Genomic DNA, 17,776 nt, shown 5'->3' on the forward strand with positions numbered 1-17,776 from the left:
GCTCTCAACCATGGCTGCATATAAAAATCACCAAGAAGCTTTTAAAACATATCTGTGTACAGGACTCACCCCAGATCAAATAAAACAGAATCTCAAGGGATAGGTACTTGGGCATCAGTATTTTTTTATGTTCCTCTGGGCACTGCCTAGGACCTTTACCCATAGGGCCAAACCTGAGTCACCCTGGCCCTCTGAGCCTCTCATGCCCTGATCCTCTCTCACTCCTCTACCTGGGCAGCACCCCGAGGCACGAAAGGCAGTCAGCTAGTAGTGAATGTCTGACCTAATCCAACAATGGAATGAAAAAGGAGCAAAATACTTCATACAAAACACCTTACACAGATCACAGATGGATGGGCGATGCTGTACCAGAATCCAAAATGATGCTGGTCATAAGATGGAACTGTCTGACTTTTGATGTTTGAGGTCAAACAGAGTTCTAGATGAAAGGAGGAAAAAGTCTCTTACTAAAAGCAGATTAGTAGACTCATTCATCAGTGTTCACCAAGTAGATACATGAGGAATTTTTGTGCTGCAATTTTGGCAGCAACTGTACCAGGCAGAGAATTAATATCCCCTTCACAGCTATGTGCTTCCCCCTTTCTTTTATCCAAAATGGAGAGGAAAGGGGAATGTTATAAGCCAGTCACCATGGTGAAAGCAGGGAAGAATCATGAAGGAATTTTTGAAGGGTTGCTGCACTTCTTCCTGGTCTTATAGTGGAGGCTAAAACAAAATAGCAGCACTGCTTGAGGGCTACAGTATTATAAAAAAGCCAAGAGAAGAAATGGACTTAAAGAAAACCCCTAAACTCCTTTACTCAGACAACCATCTATTCCCTGTCTGCTGCAAGTAAGTCCATCTTAAGAATGACTTCTATTATTAACAAATTCCTGCCTTGACACACTATACTGAGCTCCCCAGCCAGAGCAGAAATACTTCACTGACTTGGTGGATGGTGTCAGCTCAGTATGATAAGGCAGCCTCAACACAGGGCCACTCAGTCCAAGGGATGGCAGCCTGCCCCCTCACACTGCTGGGCACACAGCTGAGCCACCACACTAAGATAACTATGCAGGTGGTTTCCATTTTCTCAACTTCTGGGGATGTTTAAAAATGTCCTTAGTAAAAAGAAAAAAAAAATCTCATGAATTGCTGAAAACTCTGTAAGTAATTAAAAAAACACACCCACACACATGTTAAAAATTGATAAAATTGTAAATTTAGCAAATTGATCATTCAGTAAAATGGTTTTCAGCCAACTGCTTTTTTCCCTCCAGAGAAGGCCTTCCCCGACCATCCAATTGAAAGCGGTTATCTCATCACTAATATATCAAACTGTTTAATTTTCTTCAAAGAACTTAACACTGACATTTTCTTGTGTAACCGTTTACTGTCTCTTACCTATGCTAGAATATAAGTTCCTTGAGAAAGAAACCTTTGCCTGTTTTGTTTACTGCTCTCTTCCCAGCAATTTGAACAGTGACCGAAAGAGAACAGGCACTTCATAAATATTTGTTGTTAAATAAAAGCAGCTCCAGGGATACACATGTAGACAAACAAGTGTGTAACAGTAACACACGTAAAAATATGTCTTGGAATCTTCCATAATTCTTAATTTTTAAATAAATGTCACACATTTTCATAACACATATTAATTTGGTTAAAGTCATTTTGAAATACTAGATGACTCTTATTCCTTCAATATAATAATTATTGAGTTCCAAGAACTGGGGAATGTGGCAGTGAACAAGACAGACAAGGGCTCTGCTTTCATGGAGCTTATATTCTAATGGGAGCTAAAACTTTGTTACTTAAATAAGGCTCAAGAGGCACATGTACCAAGCAACTTTTAATTTCTAAATGACACATATTTAGAACAGTACTTCTCCACATATGGGTTGCAACCTGGTGGCTGGGGACAAATGTATAGAGTCTTGTCTGGAGGACGTGAAGCCCTAAACCTTACCCAGTGGTATCTGGTGTTGCCTCACAAAGTCTACCAGATCCAGGGATCCTCCCTCAGAGGAGTTGAGAAATGTCCCATGCCCAATTCTGTCAGGAAGCAGATCCAGAAGTACTTGTGTTTCTTTTTTTTGGTTTGCAATCTCAAAAAAAAAAGGGTGGGGGGAGAGGGCATCAATAACCTCTTTCAGTGGTTCTTAAAGGTACCTTTTTCTGTAGCCAGCTACTTTGTCCCTCAGAGAAGATAATGCAGACATTCTGGAAAGCTGAACCACCTATACCTTCCCAGCTCTCTTCTTTGCCTTTATTTTCCCATTCATTTCCCAATATTCTTCTAGATTCGTTTCAATGATAATACTAATTATAGTTAACAAGAGTAATAATAATAAACACTTTTAGACCTGCTTTGTGCCTTTTCACATAAATTCTCCTTTAAACCTCACAAGAATCTTACAAAGTACTAAGATGAAGAAATTAAAGTTCAGAAAAAGTAACAGGATCAACTCGGGAGCAGAACTGAAACGAGAAACGGACCTTTCATTTTTTATTTTTTTCCTTCTACATTACACTTCTCTACACTTGGAATTTCTTCAGATATACCTAACTTTTGTAGTTAAAATACAAAGTATTTTTTTTTAAAGTTGTCTAAGGTCATGGAGCTCTATCTGACTTCAGGGCCCAGATTCTCTGTGCAGTGTGCTCCTGTTTTATTATTTTTTAAAGGATTTTATTTATTTATTTGAGAGAGAGGGAGAGAGAGAATGAGTGCAAGTGGGAGGGAGGGACAGAGGGAGAAGGCGAGAAAGTCAAGCAGACTCCATGCAGAACCCACGCGGGGCTCGATCTCACAACCCTGAGATCATGACCTGAGTGGAAATCAAGAGTTGGACATTTAACTGACTGAGCCACCCAGGTGCCCCATTCATGTTTTATTCTGACACAGCCAGCTACATACATACCACAACTACCATGAAAAGGTCTAGCTGTACTCTTTATCTACTAGATAGCCTACAAGACAAATGACCATAACATGCTGAAATGAGATGTTTTATGTCCAATGCATCAAACAAAAAAAGCAACAGAATAAAGAAAATTAAAAAAAAATTTTAAAGAAACAAATAGACAAAAGAAAAGAAAAAAAGAAAAAGAAAAGCAACAGAGACTAAGGTAAAGAGACGGTTCTAATGCTGTGCACAAAGACCACAGATAACTGGTCACAGTAACACATGCTGGCTGTTCCATTTAATTGACCAATAGCTTTAATCAGACATCAGTTAGGTTAGCAAGAGGATGTCCTACGAGTTAGTTAAAGATCTCTTCGATCAGAGTGTGGAAACACAGATCCTAGATTTTAAGTTCTGCCACCAGATTACTGACTCTTTGCTTATAGACATGAAAAACATCAGCACTGACAAGAAGCTCCAATTTTTTCCTTAATCTTTAAATCATGATGCTATTCAACCTTTATACATTACTGCATCTAATATTCATAAATAACCATGTGAGGTAAGTAGCCTAAGTATTATTTCCTGCACTTGAGACAATAAACTCCAGACTTCTCGAGCTGTGTACATTAATCACATGCAGCTTTTTGTATGTCAAAAAAAAGAAAACAAATAGAAGTACTGACATAGAAAGTAAATCCATCTGTAAAATGGGGGAAAGTGTAGTTGACTCCCTTGTTTGCCTCACAGGGATGTGCTTAAGAAAGTGACTATTCTCCAGCCATTATCTGTACATTATCTGTCATTGTGCTCATGTTGCCAAAGAGCTGGGGCCCAACGAGGGGTACCCGATCTTCTGATGAGCCTTATAAAATAATGATGAGCTACTTCCTTTCTCGCCAGTGCATGTGATATATTCAGGTCCCTTACCCTATGAGGACAAGTGAGATGAACTGGTGCTTTTCTCAGTGTCAGCTTCCAATGACAAGACTGATGATGAAAACTTAGGCATTTTCTCTAGTAAGATGTCAATAGCTGTTTTAACAACACATCAGTAGTGTGAGTCAACAGCCACCCTCAGGAATGACAAAAACATAAAACCAGTAACGGGACTAAAGCAAATCATACCTTTATCATTATAATTTACATTTAAAAACATTTCTACATTCCTCCTCTTCTACTTTTTTTTACCTCCAGGTTTACTTTTAGCCATTTATAAATGATTATTATTTTCACTGTAATTTATCTTCTCCACCCTAATTTTACATTATTATTTACCTCTGAAAGATGCAATGCCAACTTCAGGCCTGCTTTTTTAGCTTCTAAAAGAGGTTCCAGGAAGTCTTTTGCCTGTCCTACCTTGATAAAAGTTAAAACAAAGATGAATTAGATTTCTAGGCAAACTGAAGAATTAGGTACTTTGTGTCAATAAACAAAGGAATAAAATAATGGCAAGGAAAAAAATGGCAGATTGACTCATTTGAAAATTTCATTTATAAAGCACCTACAATGTGCTAGACACTTGAGGGAATATAAAGCTGGCAAAGACCCAATCCCTGCCCTCAAGAATGTTAAGTCACATATGAGTGAACCTGATGTCAATCAGCCATGCTAGATATAGAGGTCACCAAATTTTAGTTCTGTAAAGAAATCTAGGTATCTAGTGCTAAGGAGAAGTCACCTGATTCAGGAACCTGTATGATTACAGTAAAGAAAGCTTCTACCAAATGGATGAATGAAATAAGAACACAATAGTCCAGGTTTAAACAAAGCCTTAAGAACCAGTTTCCTGGGACTCTCCAAATCCAGTGGTTTTCAACCAGGGCCAATTCTGCACTACCATGCCCCCCCCCACCTCCTCCCACGCTGGGGACACTTGCCAGTATCTGGAAACATTTTTGGTTGTCACAACTAGGAGGGTGCTACTGGTATCCAGTGGGTAGAGATGACAGGGATGCTACTAAACATGCTGCAATACACAGGGCATCCTCCCAGGACAAAGAATTATTTGGCCCAAATGTCAACAGTGACACAAGTGAGACAGTGTGCTTGAATCTGACATTCAAGAAGCTCTAGGCCAGTCTTTCTCATTGGGGGTTCTATGAGATAATTAAGGCCTACCCATACTTAAGTATTAATTAATTATTAGACATGCATTGTATGTAATGAATTAATTTCTCTCCTCTCATTCAAATCTTATTCTTTTTTCTTTTTTAGAGGGCTTAATTCTTTCACAGAACCCTGGTTGAGAATAGCTGCTATAGACATTCTGGTCATCCAGGGCAGAATAGGTCTTTTTTTTTTTTTAAAGATTTTATTTGAGAGAACAAGCAGCGGGGAGAGGGAGAAGCAGACTCCCCGCTGAGCAGGGAGCCCCATGTTGGGCTGGGATCATGACCTGAGCTGAAGGCAGATGCTTAACTGACTGAGCCACCCAGGTGCCACTTCCTTCCCTTTTTTTTTTTTTTTTTTAAAGATTTTATTTAAGAATAGGTTTTCATCCACACAGAGTGTCTGGTAGACCTCTGGAGAATGCAGGATGCCCCAAGCTAATCCTTACCCCACAAATTGATTCTACTTTTCTTTTCTTTTTTTTTTTTAAGATTTTATTTATTTATTTGCGAGAGAGACAATGAGAGAAAGAGAGCATGAGAGGGAGGAGGGTCAGAGAGAGAAGCAGACTCCCTGCCGAGCAGGGAGCCCGATGCGGGACTCGATCCAGGGACTCCAGGATCATGACCTGAGCCGAAGGCAGTCGCTTAACCAACTGAGCCACCCAGATGCCCCAATTCTACTTTTCAGAAATAAAATGTATTTAGGAAAAACAGCTTACAGTAGGGTCTCCACTGAGGTCAAGGCCAATAACTGTATTGTCAGTAGAGAGGAAGAACTCTTCAGCAAGTTTAACGGTCTCCTTGGCTACTGAAGGGCCACCTCTTCTGTCGATTGCTATCAAATACCTTTAATATAAAAAAAACACAGTTGAAAACAAATACAGTGCAGATGAAAAAGACAACTCTGAGTATGGTCAGAGAAGTATAGCAGGCTACATGTAAAATTTACTTAGTAGAAGTACAGCCTGACTGACAGGACAGCTTACTTTGCCAGAGGGCATGAGACCATAAATTCCTAAACAGCACCAAACATCTAGTGTTCAAATTCTTAAACGTTTCATGTTTTTTTTATTCTTGCACTTGTTTTTTAGTTTGTTTGATTCAGAATTCAACTAAAGTCCACGCACTGTGTTGGTCAATGCATCCCAAGTCTCTTTTAATCCAGAGGCGCTCCCTCCATGCTCCACCTTCCCCCTTCTCCATAAACCCCCACCACTTTTCTTGAATTTATTTCTTGAACTTAAAGAAACCACGTCCTTTGTTCTATAAAATTTCCTATAATGGAGTGCATTCCTGTGTCCTTAACCTGTTTCTCCTGTCTCTTATATCTCCAATAAATTGAAAATTGGAACTAGTCTGGAGGCTTGATCAAATTCAATTTTTTAGCAAGAGTATTTCATAAGTGATGGTGTGTTCTTTCATCAGGAGGCTTAGATCCATTATTTCATTAAGTGTTAAAAAACTGGTAATATTCTAATTCTAACACATATCCAATAGCTGATACAAATTCATTCTTCATGTTAGCTGGAATTCTACAAGGCATCTAATACCCAGAGAACCCCTGTTAATATTGCATAATTTTCCTCCAGCATTTTTTAATTTATCCTATTTTTTTACATTCCTCCAGCACTTATTTATTTACAAAATTTGGATCAACTATATATAAATGCACTCTTTTTTTTAACTTAATGATTTCTCCTGTCATTAAATAATGTTAGAAAACAATATAAATCATATGAACATAACATAATGTTAACTGTCCTCTGCTAAATGTTTTAGGATGTTTTCCACTTTTTGTTATAAATAACACTATAGGTACGCCTGGGTGGCTCAGTCAGTTAAGCATATGCCTTGGGTCGGGTCATGATCCGGGGTCCTGGGATTGGCCCAGAGTTGAGCTCCCTGCTCAGCAGGGAGTCTGCTTCTCCCTCTGTCCTTCCTCTTTACTGATGCTCTCTCTCTCAATTCTCACTCTTTCTCAAATAAATAAAATCTTTAAAATAAACATAAATAAATAACACTACAATAAAGAATCTTACACAAAAATCAATTTATTTCCTTAGGATACATTTCTAGAAGTGGAGTACTGCGTCAGAAGGAAACATTTTTGTACATCTTAATACATACTGCTTTTTAAAGAGGTTTTATTTATTACATATGCTTACTAGCAGTGTGTAAGTTCACAAACTGGTTATTACCTTGTTTTGAGGGGAGCTATTGAAATGGCATTGTAATATTTTAAATTTATCTGATTGGGGTGCCTGGGTGGCTCAGTCGGTTGAGCGTCCAACTCTTGATTTCAGCTCAGGTCATGATCTCAAGGTTGTGAGACTGAGCCCCATGTCAGGCTCCACGCTCAGTGGGGAGTCTGCTTGAGATTCTCTCTCTCCCTCTGATCCTCCCCCACCCTCTGCACACTTTCTCTCTCTCAAATAAATTTTTTAAAAAAATTATCTGATTAGTGAGATTAAATAGTTCCCTATACACTTATTGGTCATTTGTAGGTCTTCATTTCTTAATTCTCTTCTTGTCTTTTGCCTGCTCCTTTTTGGGAGGGGTGTGTGTATTAGTCTAGCTAAGCTTAATTTGGAGAGATTTTATAGCCAGAAACTATACAGGTAGCTTTCTTCCTTCAAGGACTTATTGAGCCCTGATTATGTGTCGCCTCTGTTCTAAGTACTGGAAGGGTAGTGGCAAAAGACAAGGTTCCTGGCCTCATGAATTTACACTCTAGTGGGTATGTATGTACAAATAAAACAAGATAATTTTTTTTTAAGATTTTATTTATTTGATAGAGAGAGACACAGTGAGAGAGGGAACACAAGCAGGGGGAATGGGAGAGGGAGCAGGCTTCCTGCCGAGCAGGGAGCCTGATGTGGGACTCTATCCCAGGACCCCGGGACCATGACCCGAGCCAAAGGCAGATGCTAAACGACTGAGCTACCCAGGCGCCCAAACAAGATAATTTCTGATCTTGTTAAGAAGAGTGCAATAAAGGAAATAAAAAGGATTACTAGAGGATTTGGGGGGGCACTTTAGATAAGGTGGTGAAGGAAGGCCCTCTGAGGAAGTGACAGCCAAAATGAGAACTCAATAATGAAAAGCCAACCATGCAAGGATATGGTGGGAAGCGTGTTCTAGGCAAAAGCAACAGGAAGTACATAGATACTGAGGTGGGACAGTCTTGGCCTATTTGAGGAACAGAGAGCAAACCAGTGTGTAACAATGATAAGTGGCCCACATAAGGCTGTTGAAGAGAGGCAACCAGATCACATGGGACCCTGCAGGCCACAATAAGAAGTCTGGATTTTGGCTGAAGAGCAATGGGAAGCCATACTTCTCTAGAGCAACAGTACTCAGAATTTTATTGCCACATGAACAAATTCAGAACTGCATTCTCAACTTTTAAGCAATAGATTTCTTGACTCCATTTTTCTAAAATAAAAATCAGTTATTGTTTGATTTATAAAAATCTATTACACTCATGATCAAAATAATAACATATTCACATTCTAGTTTTTTTTTTTAAATGGTGACCACTAAGGTACAATGCTTCTTACCTAACATCAATGTCTATGTTTTCTTGTTTGGACTGTTTTATGCCCTCAAGTACAGATTCCACATAAGCCTTTTTAGTCATTCCTGGAAAGGACATAAAGAAAATATTTGTCAAGACATCATCAACTATTTCATCCTTTAACATTAGCATCCCTCTATGAACAATTACATTTTTACTTTATGCTGTGACAAGGGCATGATTAAAGAGGAGTTAAAACATAGCCCTATGGGTACATTTTCATAAATGCTAACTGTACTTTAATAAATTTTTAAAAATGAAGTACGAGAAAGCAGAAATGGAAAAAAAGACATACAAAATATAAGCCCATTTAAAAAGTATTCTTAGATCCAACAGACATAAAACTACTCTCACAGGGCGCCTGGCTGGCTCAGCTGGTAGAGCATGCAACTCTTGATCTCAGGGTCATGATTTCAAGCCCTGTGTTCAGTGGGGAGCCTAGTTAAAAACAAAACAAAACAAAAAAAACAACTATTCTCACAAATTGCTATAAAAATCTAAAATGCCTGTTCTAACAAAACAAGAACAGCCTTTTCTAAGGCCTATCCTTAAAAAAAAAAAAAAACAGAAACAAAAACAAACCATTTTTCTCTATTAGCAGAATGTTTTCCTGTTGGTCCAGAAAAAAAAAATCCCCTCTTGGGTTCCTGCCTCTTCAATCCTGGCCAGGCTCAGTGTTTCCTGTCCAGGGTACTAGAGCAGTTCTTCCAATTTTGGGTGTACAAGTCGTCTTCTGGGGGCTCTGAGAGCACTCTCCAGAACAACCCCCTCTAAAATACTGCTTTCATAAAATGAAAGCAGTACCCAATCATAAAATGCTTTCTTTTGGCAGAAAATCTCAAGTAACACAGAAAATTATAAAGGAAAAAATGAGTAACCTATAATCCCACCACTCAGAGATAACCACTCTTTGTTTTTCTAAGTATAAATGTTTTTTGAATAGATGAGAGGCTACTATGTATATATGTATCCTGTTCAGTTGTTTAATACAGTCCTGTATTCTGAGTGTTATCCCCAAGTCTTTATAGTATCTTCGCAAATATTTTTAATGGTTGCCTCACATTCCATTAACCCTTATTTAACCATTCCCCTCTTGTTGCATATCAGGTTAGCATCCTTCTTGGAATCTCCATTCAAAGAGCGAACTAGTTCTAGTAAGTGGCAGGTTTCTTCTCTCCTTCCCTTTCACTATCCTCACCAGCATAATCTGGAACTGATCCTACAATTTAAAAATGCGAGATAAGAATCTTCTGCTTGTCCAACACTTACTTTATGTAGTTTTAAAAAATTTATCCCCTGAATAACTGGACTGCACATGTCAGGGTGCAAGATGAACTGGCAGAGCCTTTTCAGGTCACAGACAAGGGACTAAGGGACCCAAGGACACTGCATAACATCTTTCCACACTGCCCTTATGAAAAGAAGGTTCCAGGAAATTTCTCCAGACCACATCCAGATCCACTCATCTCCATCCAGAGAGGTTTTACCACCTCACCCCTTGCTCCTAGCTTAAGACACTATCAGTCTCTGAGAAGGGACTGAAAAACCTTCATTTCTGTGATTGTCATAAAACATGATTCAGCATCTACTCAGTGGCACTGTCTCACAAGTGCCCTCAATGCAAGGAGCAAGAAGTAGCCTCTGTTTAAGACAATGTAACTATAAGGAGCAAACATTCTTTCCTCAGAGTGAGAAAAAAACAAGAACAAGCAAAATTTTTGTAGGCCTTTTAATTTCCCTTAAACAGATAATCCTTGACCTGATTTTTTAACTTAACAACTCACTCATTAATAATGTACATTATTGGGGTGCCTGGGTGGCTCAGTCATTAAGCGTCTGCCTTCGGCTCAGGTCATGATCCCAGGGTCCTGGGATTGAGCCCCGCATTGGGCTCCCTGCTCTGCGGGAGGCCTGCTTCTCCCTCTCCCACTCCCCCTGCTTGTGTTCCCTCTCTCGCTGTGTCTCTCTCTGTCAAATGAATAAATAAAATCTTAAAAAAAAATAATGTACATCATTAATGTACATCAGAAGATTTGGACTGTTGACTCTACAACAGTGTTAAAGCAAGTGCTTCATATTCTCAACTTATAAACACATGAATCATCAAAGCACAGAGGAAAAAAGTATATTTGCTGAGAAGTAATTAAACTCTACCTGTAGCATTTTCTCTTCTAGGTGTGCTCCTTAGTTCCAGGTACTTGACACCATCATCTGCAAATTCTTTAATGACATCTTTTGTGACCTGATAGTTAAGGCAATGGACACAATATTGATAATGTTAGTGTAAGGGTCCCAATGAAAATGCCCAATGCTACAGCTTTATTTCACAAATTAAATTTGATTTGCAAAAAATGTTCCAAGTCTCTCATGTGGTTAAGATGACCTGCTTTGTCATACCCCTGCTGGAGACTGTGATGAGACTGTAACACTTCCAAGAGTTCCCATTACAACCCTCATTCTCACATTAAATCCAAATCTGCACATCACACACACTTTTTGTTTCTCTTCTCTCCCTTTAGCCATTTCTCCACTTCTTACTGTTCATAACAGTAGCTGATAAAACAGAAAATGAGGCAGAACTAAAACTACTTATGAGTGTGTAGTACTAGGAAGGTACATATGGAAATAAGTGGCTAAAACAATTAGGCATTACTGATGTACCGTTCAAAGTCATGGCTTACGGTTCTTATTCAAGTTATTTATGAATAAGTTGTATTTTGCAAAAGTTTCTTCAGGCAGGGTGAAATTTTCTCCAGGAGTACTAAGAAAAATCTCTCTTTGACAAAGAAAATGGGTGATAAATACGAGTAAAATAGTATCCAATTTAGCACAGATTTCAACAACCCAAAAATGACTAAATGACCAGGGTAAATGATATCAAAAGGATGAAGGCATTATTTTCCTTCTCTGCGATCAATCCTAAAAAAATACTAAATCTAGAAGAAAAAAGGACCAGGTTGGAAATGCTGTGACAACCAGCCCTAGCTAGTCTTTGTAGTTGGTATCCTAATCTTAACCAGTTTTGACTATATGCACATGAACAGGCTAGTGCAGTGTCCTGGCAAAGGAACAAGGGCTGGCGGATTGTGTAGACAGTGCCTAACAAGGCGGCACTACTTTAGTGGACTCACTGTAATCCAAGGTCTGGGCTTCATCTGGTTGTGTGCGTGTGTGTGTGCGTGTGCCTGCCTATGCCATGCTCGCTTAACTAAAGCCACAAAGGAATTTATTAGAATCTTAGAATATAAGTATACTAAGCTCAGATTCACCAGGAGATCTGCAGAATCAGCCTCAGAGACTACACAGCTCAGGACAACACAAAAGCGTTCAAAATCATGTGACACTCTTGGACCCAGCAAGACACCACTGCTTCCTACGCCACTGAGCATGACCCTGCAGCTTCTGTACCATCACCATAGGCACTGGACCCCATGGCACTGGTGCCCCCCAAACTCCCATTCTGCTGCCCATGCTACCACCAGAGTGTGGGCCTCATCTGTGCAGGCTGAGGAACTGCATCTTGTCATCGGCTCCAGAGCAGACACATAGAAGCCAACTCCCTCCACCCCAGCTCACATGTGGCCAATGCAGAAGCCTATCTGTTATGCAGCATTGACAGGGAGGGTGAAGTTCGGGCATGAACTGGCAGTCCTCCGTGACTGAGGAGACCAGAGCTCCTATCCAAGGCACCCTCTTTCTTGGTTTCTTGAGCTGCCAGTGAAACCAAATAGAACAACAGAAGGCTGCTGGCAAGTATGGAATGAGAGCAATGGGACGATTTATCTAGGCCATGGTGAGGCCTGTGGAATCATCCCTACCCATGTCCAATAATACTTCCTTGGGGTCCACATCTGTGTCTGCCAGACTCAGCCCTTTCTGCTCCATGCAGCAACTGGTACTGAGGCAAACTCTTACTTGAGTTCCTTCTTCAGATAGAGTACATCACAATTAGTTAAGTTTCTGCTTACTCAAAGGATGGTAAGACTGCATCTCCTGAATGAGAAAGAACATGGGCTCTGGAACCAGACAAAGATAGTCAATTCTGCCACTTACTCTCTCTGTGAGTGACCTTGAACAAGTTACATGTAATCAATTTAAGGCTCAGGGGTTTTTTTGATCTGCAAAAAGGGAACAATAAAGATACCCACCTCAGAGAGTAGTCTTGAATGTAGTGTCTGGGACATGTAATAGTTAGTATTACTTCAAGCATATTCCAATCCTTTCTCTTTGAGATTACATCCAGATCATCTTGACCAGACTGTTAAATGATCCATAAACTCTTGGTCCCACATTTATGAACAAAGAATTTCTTGGCTTACTCCCACACAGGGTTCATTTATTATATGTAAATGTTACTAACTTTACTCTCAGTGTCATCCTTCTGAACCACCTAAAGTTGCTCATTCTAGTACCACTAAGTCAAATCACAAAATCTTAATTCCTTACCTCATTTTATATTTTTTAAAGATTTATTTATATGAGAGAGCACATGCAAGCAAGAGTTGGGGGAGGGGCAGAGGAAGTGACTCCCCAAGCGGACTCCCCCACTGAGCCTAAGGCAGGGCTCCATCTCATGACCCTGAAATATTGACCTGAGCCAAGCACCCAAGCAGGGGCCCTTCCTTACCTCATTTTATTTTATTTTATTTTTAAAATTTTATTTATTTGAGAGAGAGCAAGAGAGAGAGAGAAAGCACAAGCAGGCGGAGGGGCAGAAGGAGAGGGAGAAGCAGGGAGCCTGATGCAGAACTTGATCACAGGACCCTGGGATCATGACCTGAGCCAACGGCAGATGCTTAACTGACTGAGCCACCCAGGTGCCCCCTTACTTCATTTTAATAAAGCTTTTTACCAACTTTGAAAGGAATAAAATAATGAGCATGGCATTATTGTAGCCCTAGATAAGCTGTCAGAATCCAAGATTTCATCAGTTTTGCTCGGTGACAATCAACAACAGAAAGTGAGACATTCCTAGCAGCATTCAATGGTATCTGTTGAGTAGCTAATTAGACAAGCCTCCTTTAGGTTCCTATAAGTCCCTGTACGTATCTCTAACACACAGCTTACCTCATTATGTTGGATTTTTCCTATTTTTTTTCTGATGTAGTGTTCCATGATTCATTGTTTGTGTATAACACCCAGTGCTCCATTCAATACGTGCCCTCTTTAATACCCATCACCAGGCTGATCCATCCCCCCACCCCCTCCCCTCTAAAAGGGGGTGTTTCTCAGAGTCCATAGTCTCTCATGGTTCTTCTCCCCCTCCGATTTCCCCCCTTCATTTTTCCCTTTCTACTATCTTTTTTTTTTTTTAACATATAATGTATTATTTGTTTCAGAGGTACAGGTCTGTGATTCAACAGTCTTACACAATTCACAGCACTCACCATAACACATACCCTCCCTAATGTCTATCATCCAGCCACCCCATCCCTCCTATCCCCCACCACTCCAGCAACCCTCAGTTTGTTTCCTGAGATTAAGAATTCCTCATATCAGTGAGATCATATGATACATGTCTTTCTCTGATTGACTTATTTTGCTTAGCATAATACCCTCCAGTTCCATCCAAGTCATTGCAAATGGCAAGATTTCAGGGGTTTTTTTGATGGCTGCATAATATTCCATTGTGTATATATACCACATCTTCTTTATCCATTCATCTGTTGATGGACATCTTGTCTCTTTCCATAGTTTGGCTATTGTGGACATTGCAGTGCATGTACCCCTTCGGATCACTACATTTGTATCTTTGGGGTAAATACCCAGTAGTGCAATTGCTGGGTCGTACGATAGCTCTATTTTCAACTTTTTGAGGAACCTCCATATGTTGGATTTATCTGCTTATGGGTCTGTCTCTCTAACCTTACTATAAATTCCTCAGGGGGCAGAGACCATGTCCATCTATCTTATTTCCCAGTCTTTAGCAGAGTGCTAGAACATTGTGGGCACTTGGGCAACTTTTGTTGAACTAGATTTTTAAAGTTAACTCTCTTACCAAAAGGTGATTAATTTTCATGAGGATCAGTTTCAGCCAAGAAGGAAAATTCTTTCTTGACCAGTCAGAAGTTATTTTTCCAGAAACACAGGTTATACCTCTTACTCTGCATTTTTTTCTAATCGTTAAGAACATTGATAAGGATTCTGTTTTTCTCCATTTACAAAGAGTACATTTTAAAATGCCACCCTAGTCAATGATACAGAAGCCAGTCTTCCATATCAGAGTCTAGTATCACAGAGCTACAGATAAGAGAACACAGTGATGTCCTCTAGTCCTTCATTCCCAGAGGGAAGGACTAGGGATTAATCATTCAATCTCTAAGTACTTCTTGAACTTCATTCTCTATACTGTCCACCCAGGCAGTTAAAAGTATCTCAAGCAATACAGATAAAGCCTTATCAAAGAAATGCTCATCTATGGTGAAATATTTCATATAATATGTTATATATGGAAAACAGGACAAGATTTTATCCTCTATGTAACAGAATATGTTGATCTTGCTTCTCTTCTCAGATCTTTTACAATGAATGTAGTCTTTTTTTTTTTTTAATTTTATTTATTCATTTGAGACACAGAGATACAGAAAGAAAGAGAGAGCATGAGCAGAGGCAGACAGAGAGGGAGAAGCAGGCTCCCCGATGAGCCAGGAGCCCGATGTGGGGCTCGATCCCAGGACCCTGGGATCATGACCTGAGCTGAAGGCAGACACTTAAACATCTGAGCCACCCAGGCGCCCCGAATGTAGTCTTTGATATTAGCCCTTGGCAAATGTCTTACATTGGTTTTGAAAAGAGTTGCCATAAAAAAGCAGAAAATATTTTTCATTTGACTCTTGACGAAAGCAAAAATTCATGTTCAATACCAGAAGGGCATAAATTACTTAATAATTTTTAAACCACTCTAAAAATTTTTCATTTCTCACCATTAGAATATCCTCAGGGCTAGTAGTAAGTTGATGAATAATTTGAAACATCTGGAAACATCTGCAACAGGAAAAGTTTTAACATACTCTAGTCATCAAAAACTTGTCACTCGAGACAAACCCACTAAATCAAATGAATATATTTTAGGCTAATACTAATTATATATTACAAAGAACTACAGAATACGTTTTTCAAAAATTACACTGATCTGGAAGGATAAATGACTGAAAACAGAATGTTACTCTTAAGTGGGAAATACTAGTTTCCCTTTACCATACCCCCTACCCCCTGTTAATAGCAGCAAACAGGGAGAAAAATCAATAAGCCTACATTTTCACGTCTAAAGGATATTCTAATACAGTGTAACTTTACAAACAACGTAAGTCACTAAAAATACTGTCAGTGGTCTAAACAGCTGGAAAAAAATGCTATATGTCAAGTTATACTCTCTATACCAGATGGCTACCCAATTCCTTTAACTACTAAAATCTGGATTCTTATAGACTATTTACAATCTCGAAACAGTAATAGAGATAAAAAGAAGTATGTCCATAACCTCCCCAAACTCACTCTTCTAAAGTTCTTTTCTTTCCCTTGTCAATCATAGTCATCTGATGGTGGATTTTAAGACCTGGCTTCTTGGCTATCAATTTCTTCATGGTATTAGAACTAATGGATCCATTCAGGTGGGCATGAAGTTCCTAAAACAAGAGAATACCATCAGTAAAAACTTCTCAAGTATCCACCAGATTCACAGCATCCTACCAGGTACCGCACATTTGTAATCTGCACTAGGCAAACTGCCTACTAGATGTAGCTATATAACTTTTAAAGTTTATAAAATTTACAAATTCTACCTATAAAATTTACTTTTCTTTGTGGAAAAAACAAACACAGGCATCGTTATAATAAGCAACCACTCCAGAATTCTGTGGTTGAATTCTCACCACTTTAGGTAATTCTGAGTAAAAGGCTGTCTTCCGTGGCTGTTGGTGTTCCTCTGCTTCCATCACGATTTCGCAGAATAAAAAGGTCTTTCTCCAAATACTCTTATTCTTGTTATGAACAGTATAATGTGCTTCAGTCAGTAAATTCTGTGGTCTTGAATTTCCTTCAGATTGCTTTATGTCCATACATTTTGATAAGATAACCTGTATATGTAGCTCTGGGCTCAGCTTCCCCTATTTAAACAAATGTGAACATTTTCAGTGGTTGACATAAAAACAAAGAAACAGAATTCTGCCACTTTATCCCTCAAAAGACAAAAGCCCCTTCAATGCTATTTAAGCAAATTAGCAATCTAACCTAGAAATAAGAAAAGGCCTCAAACTGGTAAGAAGTGAATGAAAATCTGAAATTTAGTAAGGTGTATTCCTTACCTGTTAGACCTTTCCATAAAACTTTTTTTTTTTTTTAGATTTTATTTAGTTGAGAGAGAGCGCGCACACACACAGGGGGTAGGGGAGGGGCAGAGGGAGAGGGAGAAGCAGACTTCCTGCTGAGCATGAGCCCCATGCAGGGCTTAATGCAGGGTTCGATCCCAGGACCCTGGAATCATGACCCAAGCTGAAGGCAGATGCTTAACCAACTGAGCCACTTAGGCGCCCCTATAAAACTACCTCTGAAAGAAGAAATTTATAAAGCCTATTGTGGGTAAAAGTTGACATTTTTGAGCTGTTTAAAAAATGTAAAGGAAGGGCAGAGGTAGTGGAGTCAGATGGACCCACATCAATCGTTATACCAGTTCTGTCATTTAGTAGCTGTATGGCCTAGTTACTAAACTAATGGTTTCAGTTTCCTTATTTGTAAAAATGGGATACAAATGCACAGTAGCTCTGATGATTAATAAAGTAATTTAAATTCCCCTCTGCTATGCTCCCATATAAGTTAGTGACTACCTTTAAATTAGCACTTTGTCACACTGTTTCTCAATCACGGACTGGTTTTTTTTTTGTTGTTGTTGTTGTTTTTTAAGTACGTTCCATGCTCAGCATGGAGCTCAACATGGGGCTTAAATCAAGACCCTGAGATCAAGACCTGAGTTGAGATCAAGAGCCTGATGCTCAACCAACTGAGCCACCTAGGTGCCCCATCTCAATCACTGATTTAGTTGTCTTTCTTCCTCATCAGCCATAAACTTCAGAAGAACAAGGACTATGGCTAATTCTACCTCCCTAACACCTAGGACAGTGCCTAGCACATTGTAGGTGATAAATAAATCCTAATTTCCCTTCACCTCTGAAGGTGGCTTA

At 39.4% G+C, this 17,776-nt stretch overlaps 1 protein-coding gene across 7 annotated transcripts in view; it reads right to left on the reverse strand.

Annotated features, from left to right (window-relative positions):
• ADAL (adenosine deaminase like) overlaps positions 1 to 17,776 on the reverse strand; it is a 72,977-nt gene that overhangs the window by 6,725 nt on the left and 48,476 nt on the right. For 5 of the 7 annotated variants that reach the window (XM_045900236.3, XM_045900235.3, XM_045900240.3 and 2 more), the window contains 9 exons: positions 16,472 to 16,705; positions 16,095 to 16,225; positions 15,524 to 15,584; positions 10,755 to 10,842; positions 8,584 to 8,665; positions 5,743 to 5,869; positions 4,188 to 4,268; positions 1,970 to 2,108; positions 339 to 439 (listed from right to left, as the gene is read on the reverse strand). In XM_045900236.3, the coding sequence (XP_045756192.1) occupies positions 339 to 439; positions 1,970 to 2,108; positions 4,188 to 4,268; positions 5,743 to 5,869; positions 8,584 to 8,665; positions 10,755 to 10,842; positions 15,524 to 15,584; positions 16,095 to 16,225; positions 16,472 to 16,705 (1,044 nt within the window). The remainder of the gene's footprint in view (positions 1 to 338; positions 440 to 1,969; positions 2,109 to 4,187; positions 4,269 to 5,742; positions 5,870 to 8,583; positions 8,666 to 10,754; positions 10,843 to 15,523; positions 15,585 to 16,094; positions 16,226 to 16,471; positions 16,706 to 17,776) is intronic. The other 2 variants (XM_064570558.1, XM_064570557.1) reach the window with 2 other exon arrangements.

Source organism: Mirounga angustirostris, unplaced genomic scaffold (genome assembly GCF_029215605.1).
Source record: "Mirounga angustirostris isolate CCGP_5_RB_7025 unplaced genomic scaffold, mMirAng1.0.hap1 SCAF_9, whole genome shotgun sequence".
Classification (NCBI taxonomy): Eukaryota; Metazoa; Chordata; class Mammalia; order Carnivora; family Phocidae; genus Mirounga; species Mirounga angustirostris.